The sequence below is a fragment of the Egretta garzetta genome, unplaced genomic scaffold (assembly GCF_000687185.1).
Source record: "Egretta garzetta isolate BGI_Z169 unplaced genomic scaffold, ASM68718v1 scaffold394, whole genome shotgun sequence".
NCBI classification, from domain to species: domain Eukaryota; kingdom Metazoa; phylum Chordata; class Aves; order Pelecaniformes; family Ardeidae; genus Egretta; species Egretta garzetta.
Genome location: NW_009259533.1, coordinates 820,853 through 832,383, shown reverse-complemented (window position 1 = coordinate 832,383; position 11,531 = coordinate 820,853). Strand labels below are relative to the sequence as shown.

The 11,531-nt window shown below is 39.6% G+C and overlaps 1 protein-coding gene across 1 annotated transcript in view; it reads right to left on the bottom strand.

Annotated features, from left to right (window-relative positions):
- Positions 1-4,109: 4,109 nt before the first annotated feature.
- Positions 4,110-11,531, bottom strand: part of TSNARE1 (t-SNARE domain containing 1) — a 329,654-nt gene continuing 322,232 nt past the window's right edge. Inside the window, exon 11 of the mRNA XM_009637630.1 lies at positions 4,110-4,205. Within this exon, the coding sequence (XP_009635925.1) occupies positions 4,110-4,205 (96 nt within the window). The remainder of the gene's footprint in view (positions 4,206-11,531) is intronic.

The following is an 11,531-nucleotide window of genomic DNA, read 5'->3' as shown; positions in this document are numbered from 1 at the left end:
AGATTATTGTTGATTGTAATTGGAGTGGAACTTCTTGCTCAGGATATTTCACATTTTAAAAGTTTATGATAGTTCAAGATGATGGTTAAATTAACAAGAAAGGAACGCATCGATGGATGTTAAAGATTAAATAACTGCTTTCTGGATCAAGAAGCCTTTGAGCTTGAAATTGCTGAAGGCTGGGAGAATGTTCTGCTGAATGATCACTTGTGTATTTTCCTGTTGTTCTGCTCTTCCATAGCTGAGCATCGCCGTCAACCGTTCAGTCAGCTGCTAGGAAGGAAAATGCTGGTTTATGTCTCTGGGCTCTCGCCTCTATTCACAGACAGATTCTAAAGCTGGAAAAAATAGTAAGTCCACAGGTTTTAAGGACTTATATAACAAAGTCCTTGTGCTCAGTCCAGTAGTCTTTGTCTGACTGAAGTGGGGGAAATGGGGAAGGCACCTTCTGCTGCAATGACTTCTTCCAAGAAAAGGGTGCAGAGTAGTGAAGTCATCTTTTATTCTCTCCTTCTTCGGCTAAATAGACTGAGATAATTAAGCTGTCATTGGAACGCATATTTTCCAGCTGTCAAATACATGTAGCATCTTTCTCAAAGTTTGTCACCTCTTTTTTTCCCATAAAGAATGCTTAAGTCTTAGGTTTCCAACAGTCTTGATTGTCACTTTGTGTAATTGTGCACTCAACCAAAGGAGTCAAAAGAAGGACACAGAAGGTCTATCTAGGCTCACACTAGACAAAGACACCATTAAAGGAGGGACTTCTTTCAGGCTGCTACTGCAATACTGTCCTTTTAAGATGTTTACTGATGTTGCACCATAAGAACAAAAAGAGCAGCTGCAACATTGCTACAATGTGAGCAATGTGACCCAAAAGTTCCTGGGCTATTTTCCCGAGGTGTCAGCAAACAAACATACAGACATAATTCCCCAGGAGTTTCTCTGCGTCCTCCATAGATGCTCTTCTCTCTCTCTGCCAGACAAAACTGCCCCAAGGGAGCAGTGACATACTTACGGCAGGGGCCTCGACGGGCAGAAGTCAAGGCTCAGAACTCTCCTGAACAGCCAGTCCCTCTTCATACACTGAGACAGCACCCAGTGATGCCACCACTGCTTGAGAAACTCACAGGAAAATGTGCTTTTTGCTTTTCAAGATTCATAAAGTGATCTTTCCTATGGAAGGATGGGCTTGTCTGAAAAAGTCACGTCTGATTTGCAGAGGGGAAAAAAAGGGGGCTATTTTTGGCTTTTTGAGAAGAACCATCGATTCAGTATCACTATTGCAAAAGTAGAAACAAGAACAAAAAAAAAAGGAAGAAGACTTTACATGTTAACGATCATAATGATAATTAGTAATCACAGATACTAATGGCATAATTTCTTTAATTTACTGAATAGTGTCCTTCAGATTTCTCACTGTGGCTGCACTTGTGAAAGCTAACGAAGCCTACCTTGAATATCATGCAAATGGGACTTAAACCACTTGAACGGGGTGGCTGGTTGTGTTTATTTTGGATCCTTACTGATCCAGCACAGAGCAACCTTTTTGCAGACATGTTAAATGGAAGTTCTAGCCAGTCATTACCAAACTTGGGATTTTATTCAGTTATGTGTTCTGTGCCAGTAACTAGTAACTAGTTCCAGGTAGCTGGCTTTCCTCCTTTTATTTTCTCTGAACGGTCATGTGAAGTTGTTACAGATTAAAACCCAGCTGTTCTCTCTCTCCCTAAAGTATGTATGACAGTTTTATATGAAACAGTTTGTTGAGGTAGTTGAAACTTTAAATCCACTGATATTTAAAAATCCATTTGTGTTGCAATTCAGGATAGAAAAAGTGTCCACTATGGACATGGAAATTCGGAATACATTCTGGTTTGGAAATCTTCAAAATATAAATGTGAAATCTGCTGCACACTATTTTGGGTCTATCTAGATTAAGAACATTTCATAATGATCAGAAAGCATACTTGTTCCAATAAAACTCAGTGCAGGTTTTGCCTACATTTGTATTGCTGGAGAGTAACTCATGCTTTAGAAGTTTAATAATTAGTTTCACAGCTGATGATGAAAAGTAGAGCATTATATTTTTCCTAGGGCTTTCATTACTATCCCTAGGTTCACTTCCCTCAAGATACGGATCTCTTAACAGAAGCTTAACCCTAGTTTTCCAGTGGAGTTTTATTGTAAGAATATTTTTGGTTCTCTGACTTTCTCCACTTAGGGGATTTAGATTAAAATGTGTCTAGATTTAGTCAACTGCTGATAAGATTTGTGATTTCTAGCAGATAAGAATATTTAACTGTATATAAAAGAAGTTTTATTATATTATAGATTACCATGATGGATCACATTTTCAAACCAGACTAATGCAGAGTAAAACCAGAACAATGCAACTAAAATTATTGTAGTTGCTCTAGGTTTAAATCAGCAGAACACATCACATAACATCCATAACTGATCAACGTAAAGGTCCACCTCACTGATATCCTTGCTTCAGTGCTGGCCAAACACCTAAGTTAGCACACAAGTGCAGAAAAATATCTACAGCTATTTCTCCCAGCATATAATTATGTAGGGCTAATGATCATCCTGATCCAAAACCAGTGAGATGGTACTTTACAGCCTTTAACAGATTTTTTCTTTCATGGATTTCTTCAATTTCTTCTTCTACACAAATTTTGGCATCCACAATGGCATACTAGAAGGAGTTCCAAAGCTTAAGTACGCCTTGTGTGAAGAATCATCTTTCGGTGATTGTTTTTAACCAACCCTGCTAGTTTCAGTTGAGAACATGATGTAGGAAGAAGGCACATTAGAGGGTGATGACTTCATCCTCAGGTGGAAGGATAGCATTGTCATGTAACACTGAACTCTTGTAAAACAAAACAATGAGCAATATCTATCAATCCTTTGTGCTTTCTCTACGGTAGTTCCAGAGGGTAGTTCAGGCTAAGAAATCTCTGCTTAAATTACTGTAAAAGGACCCAATGAGCCTCAGTATAATGAAGTATCTACTAAGTACAGGACTGATATCACACATGCTTTATGCAAGTCTCTGTGGGACACAAGAGGTCTCTAACCCAAAAGTTGTCCCCACCCTCCATTGCTTTTTGCCTCAGCCCTCCTACTTGCTGTTTGCAGAGGAAAATTCCCATTGATACACTTGGGTTCAGGCTTTACTAGCCAGAAACCCTGCCACGGCAGGAGGCACAGCAGACCCAGAATACCAGAGCCCTTTCAGGGGTAGAAATTCTGTAAATCTAATGTCTCCTAGCATAATGGCCTAGCAAACTTCTAAAGAAGCAGACACTCAGAAATGCTTTGTATTAGACTGAGATTATCAGAAATAACTTATGAGTCATTCTCCTAGGGTAATGAGGCAAAAAAAAAAGGAAAATAATAACCTTTTTGTGTGTCTTATGCTTTGCATTTAAAACACATTCTTTACAAAGGAAACATGTTATATCTTAAATGTCACTAGTGGGATTAAGTTGCTTTGATATCTCACCTATCTTGGTAAGGTTACAACCCAGCCTCCCTACTACAGATCAATACTCCTTTTAGGGGTGGATTTAGGAAAGCTCACCAGAAACCCACTTTTATTTTTGTCTATACTACAATGTCCCGTTGTTTGTCTTCCTGCTCCTCAGGAGGGCTTGGCTCCAAGGTCTCTTTGGAACATCTCAGCAGGTAGGTGCATTTTGGAACATCTCAGCATATCTGTGGGATGTTGGATTGCCCCTGACCCTGTTTCAGTCTGGGGTCTTTAACACCACTTCTGCATCTTTAATTCATACGGATTTAGGATTCATTAATTAGCATTGCTGAGATCCATGTAAAATCAAACATAACAAAAACAGCAGAGAAAAGGGTAATACAATATTTTGTTTGAATACCACCTTGGTTTACATTTAAGGATCCACTAAGGATGCTATTTCCAAGCTCAAATACCCTTTAACAGAAATTATTTTCATAGACCAGACCTGAATATGCAAGCTAAGATAAATTTTTCTTACCGTTATCAGCTTCCTAAACTGTCTCCCAACCATCCTACAGAGTATGATAAAAGACTTAGTTAAAGGCTTTTACCTGTGGAAACCGTAACCAGATCAGTGCTTGACAGAGACCGTGATGATTATGACAATGAACAGCAGAATGGCCAACGCAACAGAGAGAAGGCAGCACTTCATCTTCCTGGCTCGTAGCTAAAATAGGAGAAAGACAAAGAAATAAATTCATGGACATTTAACGGGAATATGTAGGGTAAATCCATGAAGAAATGTTGCTATTTTTCCATTGATGGGATTATTTGAAACAAGTCAATAGAACATGCAAAATTTGTCTCTTTTTTCAGACTGACTCATCCTTCTGGACAATCCAGATTCTCCCTTTTCAGTGAAAAGCTCCCTTAAATACAATCACCTTCTCTGCACTACTTTCTTCCTGCTTAAATTGTTGTTTGTGCCACTCTGAATTTCCAGACTCTGCTTGGAGTAAGGCTATTCAGTTTGGTTTCGGTCTGGGGGTATCAAATCTGCTTTCTGACTGCCAGGAGAAGACTGTCTCCTGCAATGTAAAAAGGTCTCTCTCCACACTGCTGTGCAATGAAATCTATCCAAGCAATAAGGCAGGCTGTTTACAGGGTAGGCAAATGTAACTCCAGCTTGGAGAGTTGGGCTTGTTCAGTCTGGAGAAAAGAAGGCTACGGGGAGACCTGATTGCGGCCTTCCAGTACCTAAAGGGGGCCTATAGGAAAGATGGGGAACGTCTTTTTGGTAGGGCCAGCTGTGACAGGACAAGGGGAAATGGTTTTAAACTAGAACAGGGTAGGTTCAGGCTAGAGGTAAGGAAGAAATTTTTTACAATGAGGGTGGTAAAACACTGGAACAGGTTGCCCAGAGAGGTAGTGGAGGCCCCATCCCTGGGAACATTCAAGGCCAGGTTGGATGGGGCTCTGAGCAACCTGATCTAGTTAGCAGTGTCCCTGCTCGCTGCAGGGGGGTTGGACTAGATGACCACTAGTGGTCCCTTCCAACCCTAAACATTCTATGATTCTATGATTCTATGATTAACTACCCTGATTTCATTCAAATTAAGTTATGGTAAAAGAGATTCTACAGGGGTTTAATTCTGATGTCTGTTTCTACTTAAACCCATCAGCTTTCCCAGTGACCTCCATGGCCATAGTGCTGTTTGATCCCATTTAAAATCTTTTCAAGATAGTTCAACTCTTCTTCCTCCCTTTTGGATGGATTAGAAGAAGAGTGCTTCAGTGATCCATAGTGTCAGTAATCCTCTTATCAACACATAAAGAAAAGTAACTTCTGTGTGACACAGAGTCAACTCAGACATTTTCCTTGAGACCAGATCAACCAGTCCTCCAGTCACCAGGCTTGATAACACCCTCTTGACCTGATAAACCAATTGCATTTTTCTGGATTTCTTTACCTTTTCTTACAACTGAAGCAGCATGCTCACAGGAAAGATGTTAATATTACTGGTGATACCCAGTTTTCCTTTCTTCCCCTATCTGCTCTCCCAGTCTGCCTCAGATCCTTTGCTAACTAGTTTACTCTGCACTGCATTGCATTTCCCATAGAGCCATAGCTCCCCAGCTGTTTTGTTCTACAAATGCTTTGGCCTCTTGCACTGCACGTGACAGAATACTCATCTCTTCCATTGGTGCTCCAAAGCCCAGTGCTTCATTCCCTCGCAGCTCTCCCAGGGCCCATCCATTTTGCCGTGGAGAGCTGGAGAAGTGCTTCCAGCAGAGACCTGCGATGCATGACCTGTCCTCTCCTCCAGAATCAATCACCAACCAAACTGATGCTTTTTCTTAAAGTGTGGATTTCCAGATTATTATTTTTTAACAAATTAAAATGCTGTGTTGTCCTACCTCCATAGCAGATAATCAGTGATTCATCCTGGCTCTCCATTTGCTTTTCAATTACTCACACAGAAATGTTTTCTTTGGGTTTGGAAAAAAAATATATAGGTGCTTTAAATATATTATTCCATGTGCATGTATTAAGAAGGATCTTTTTGTCAGGTAAGCTATGAACAAGTGTGTAGGGGGGGATTATTCTTCCCCTCCCCCAAACCCCACTTGGGGGCACCTATTTGCTCATACTTTTCAATCAGTTTACTGTGACTCTTGGGGGAGAATACAGGTGTACCGGGGCTCTCTAAAAAATTCTTTTCACCCCCAAAGGGATGTTTCTTCATAGTGCCTCTGCACCTGCACCCTTCGTTTCTGGAGGGGTAACTAAAATGCATTCTGAAAGCTGAGTGTATGAGACAACAGGCCTGCTACAGTGTTGTCTTTTCCTTTAACCTTGATTAATTCCAAGTCATACCAGGAAACCTCTGCTTAAAACTGCAGATTATCTTAAAACACCTAGATGTCCTTGTCCGTTCCCAAAATGCCTTTTTTTGGTCAGCAGAGGATGCTAATGGGTCATGTAGCTTCAAGCAGCATTCTCAAATATTCCTAACGAGAGTTTCAAAGGCTGTACAGTTATCATTTCAGATGGCTTTTCCATCAGTGCCTTTGCAGAGAGATTCCCTTCTTTTGCTCTTTCTAGCATTGCAAAGTCCTGTTCACTTCTGTTTTGCACTTTGTGTAGCTTTTCCCCACCCCGCTTTTTTCGTGTTTTTAACCAACATAAAGCAAGCATAAAACTCAACCATAAACAGACTAACACACTAATCAGAGGGTAGGAAAAATGCAGACAAGCCTGTCTTCTGGTATTTTGTTCACATTTTATGACCTTGTCCTGGCTGGTAAGTCAGGATAATGATTCCTGCTTTGTTTACAACTTCTCTTAGTGGATTTAGTATTACTGTCCTTCACAGCCATATAATCTTGCAGGATTCTCCTGTTAATTCCTAGTTCTTTCTTTACTTTATATTTCTATAAGGAAAATGTTCAGTTATTTGAGTCTCTTTAGTCTCCAGTCATAAATCTGTACATGCTGGAGGAGCAGTAGAAACACAGCTTCAGAGCCCTGCTTGATCACACGACCTTTTCTACACACACTGAGGAAGAGTGTCCATATATCCCAGCTTCTTTTTGTCACTTATGTGCAAAAAGACTGATATATGAGCAAAAGGCAGCAGTTCCCCTCAAGGTACAGATGCACATGCTGCTTCAGGAAGGGCTATGCAAGCACCCTTCACATATGACTTGACACCCCATGGAGTTCACCAACCCGGTGAAGAGCACAGGCCTGCGTTTTGGTGAGCTCTTGCAACCCATTCCCCTGCTCTTATCAAAGGAGAAAGATGTTAACACAGAGCAGCTTGGACAGCTTGTTCTGTTCACCAGATAGGATCTGCAGGCCATGGGATGGGCACCCTCACCTGACTATTACATAAACATACACTAATAAACAGCATACATAATAGTCCTACATATAACGAAATCTGGTTATTATCCCTAGTTTTTGGGATTGCCAAAATGAGATTATAAATGGTGTCTTAATGTTAATGCTTTCATTCTTGAGGGAAGTTGGGAGACAAAAACTAAACACATCCCTGTATCTTTAATAATCCCAGACACCAACACAAACTGGAAGCACATCAACATCAGAAATGTAAGCAATCAAGAGCTAAGAAATGCTGAAGTTCACGTTTCCCATGTCTTCATATACAGGTAATATTTTTTTCCCCTCCCTCTCAAGCGGGATCTCTGCCTTATTCAGTAAATGGGTAATTATTTTGCTATGTACATCACATATGTTTACAATTTTTACTTATCTACTCAAGTTTTCTTGGGACATCCATCTAAAGCCATGTTCACATGAGACCACGCAAACCTTTCACTTTACATCAAGATCCTAATTTTCCCATGGGAGTTCCATGACAGAAGAATCCTATAATTAATACTTTCCATCCCAAACATCAATGCAGTGATAAGTTTACAATCCATTTTAAGCCAAGGAAGTGGAGACACATGCCATGGGTGGAAGTATAGCTGATCTCAAGAGAATTCCAATTCTCCAAAGGAAAAAAAAAGAAGAAAGAAAAAACCTGATTCATGGTGCCATCCCTTGAATCAAGGTTGATCGATGTTTACATGAAATTGGTAAACCATTTCCAAACCTGTAACAGGATCATTACTCACCAGGGCAAGTTCCTTACTGCCCTGAGACAGAGCTACTAATAGGTTTCTGCCTCAAAATTAGTAGGCTCAGAACAGCAGAGCCAGAGAAAGTTTAGGGAGGAAAAAACCCAACCAAAACCAAAAGACCAAACCACCTGTAAAATGAGTAATTTATGGCATAATTCTTCAGGGAGTTTTGCATTTCTATAACATTTCCCACATATCCGACCAATCTGCAGTTGATTTCACTCATCTTTTTCCAGCTCTTTCTCCCCTCAGCTGTGCATTAATGTTATTCCCTATTCTCCTTGACTTCCATGGGCTCCAGCACAGGAAGCTCTGAGGGCATGGTCAATATGACCTCCTCTCATTTCCAGCAAATTGCACTGATTGCTCGCAGGAGCAATTGTAAAACAATTTTGCCCAACATCTTCTAGTTGCAGTTGAAGCATACTTAGCTGCTTACCAAAGGAAAGACCTACCTAGGAGAGCAGAGGTATCAATACCTGAAGTATACTCTTGGTACAAACCCAATCTTGAGGTTATTCCCCCCAACTTTTAAGAAGTATCAAGAAAGATTGACGGAACAGCTTTTTTCCAGACACTTGAAGGTTTTACCAAACACTCCTAGAGGTGATAAAAAGGTATGATTGTTTTCTCCATTTTTTTTTCCTGCTAAATTGCAAAGCTCTGTCCATATACAGAAGGCACTAGAATTTAAAAAAACCTCCTAAAAAAGATGTTCCTCTCAAGAGATATAAAACATATTTCTAAATAGACATATAGAAATCAATGCAACAAACAAAATTTCAGCCTGAGTCTGGGAAAAGTTTAAAGCTACCAGAATATTATTTTCTGCTAGAAAATGTATGAGAAATAATTATAAGCAGCATTATCTGATTTAATTTTAATTATATTAGCTTATTCTGAACCTTGAAGAGTATGCTGGTGCACTGCTCTGGTTTTATAACTCTGTCCCAACCTAGTGTAAGCCCATTTCCCATAACATCTCAAATTTGTTGATTAAATTGGAGCTAATCTGTTTTCATTGTACACATTTTCCCAAGATGAAAAGAATGCAGCATGGGACCAAAAAAAAGCTAATCCTGTAGTAAGACGTAATGGCTTTTTACAGTTATTTTTGCCAGACTCTCGGTGTTTTTTAGTAAAACAGTATAGGTAAAGATATATTTTAAGCCTCAAAGAGGCTCCTTAAACACACATGTGAAATTGGAGTGAAAAGCAGGGAAGGAATGGGCAAGGCTATTTAGGGACACAGCAGAGAAGCACTTTGTATTGACAGGCGAACTGGATGTGACTGAGCCTGGAAGAAGCCTTTCCCTCATTGTTCCATAAAAATAAGCTGCAAGTCGTATTTTACAGCCTAGAAGATATTTATTTCTTGAGGGTGAAATGTGAAATGTTGAAAGACATTTTAATTATGTCACAACAGATAGCTAAGTAATTAAAAACTATTAAAGCCCATTACAGCCCCAGGCCCAGAAAAGCAAGTTTCGTCTTGGAAATTCCTAAGCAAATGCTTAGGAGGAAAGAAATGTTTTCTTGCTACAGATTCAAAAGTTAGCTGGGGCAAAGTGTAATAATGGGAGAGACCAGAGGAAACTGTTTTTTTCCCGTATTTATATAGAATAGGAAACAACTAGTCAAAACAGTAAGCGTTTGATTCACATATGGGAAAGCAGAATTGTGCTTCTCTACCTTCTATAGATTGGTTACATCATACACTGCAAGGCAGCAAGGTTAAGATTTCACAACCAGCTCTAGTAAGGAGGTGAAAAGCCCTAGAAACAGGCATTTTAGTTCAAGCAGGGATCTGTACTAGAGCAGCTGCTGTATTCTGGGAAGCTCAGAGCATACAACACTACTTCAGAGTAGAGACATACCCTGTGACTCCACGGTTGTGGGATTTTCTAGGTCTTCTGCAGTACAAAAGCATTGGGCAGGTTGATATTGTTCGCTAAATTGATCTCACCAATATCCCACCTTTTTATTCCATTTCTCCCTGTTCTTAGCCCTTGGACTAGGATAAGGATGATGACAGCAGAAAAAAAGCATTGCCCAAGATAGTTAACCCAAGACCAACCTCTGTCCCTCCATCCTGCAATGCCAAGTAATATAAACATTTGACACACCCTAAGCTTTTCAATTAGGTTTTATGGGCAAGAACCTGTCTCCTAGGGGAGGAGGTCCATTTTTCAGTCATCATTTCTTAGATAAGTTATTATGGCAAGCAAGCAAAAAGCTACCCCATATTCAATACTAAAAGACTCAGTAAGACTATTCATTGTTACCTACAGAAATGCTTATATGTATTTTAAACACAGTTTGAAAATAATGAGCAAATAATGAAGCATTTTCCAAGAGAGCCAGGATTACAAGAACTTCGGAAAGTAGAATTCCACTACTCAAGCAAAGAAACCATTGAAGATTTATCTGCTGTGGAGGTCTATTTCCTGCAAACCCATCCAGCAAATAATATCCAACAATGATTGAATTTAGAAACCACACAATAACAGCCTTTAGTTACTAGGTTAGGTCCTTTTAAGGGTCTCTGTTGGGCAATGAAAACCCACCTTGATTAATTTTCAAGTACTGTTTCCTTCATTGTAAGATTAACAAATCTGTTTGACATAAAATGGTACACTTCATATGCAAATCTCTGTAGAGAGAGTTTTGTGACATTAAAGAGGTTCATACGATTTTGTTCACCCTGCCCTCAAAGGTCACTTGTAATTGCACAAAAGCATTTGTCTATGCCCTTAATATGCATTTTGAAAGCTAATTTGAGGTCTGCTGGATTGAAAGCCCAGGTCCTTAATTACATTTGGATGTGTTTATACAGAGATGATACTATGAATCTGAAACTACTGTCATTCCAATATACATCAGCAGAAGCTCTGGTGACGGCTGAGTTTCTCGTGGGGGGAAAAAAGGACATATTGGAGTAACTCAGCAGAAAACCAGACCCTGTAGATGTGTGTTTACCTCCAAGCATTATGTAAACATACAGAGGGAAAAAAATCCCCTTACACTTGCTCCATTTTTTTCATCATTACTATTTTTGTTTTATATTCCATTTACATTGATAAGATCCCTTAGCTAAGTCATACACAATCACCTCTGATAAGAGTGTAAACACACTGTGTTATTGTAATGGAAGTGAGGAATATGACCTTTAACGTGTGTACAAATTAAAATGCACTGACCAAATTTGGTGACCTTTATGGTAAAGCTTCCTTATAGAGTAACAATGAGTTTGCTATTAAATATCACTGCTTCTGCAGACAGGCTAGAAAAGGCCAGTAATATTATTAAGCACTTTGGGTGTTTTTAAATGAGAACAAAGCAGACATAGTTGCATATGAGTAAAACCCACAAGATACGAGAGCAACAGGAAAAGGCCAGC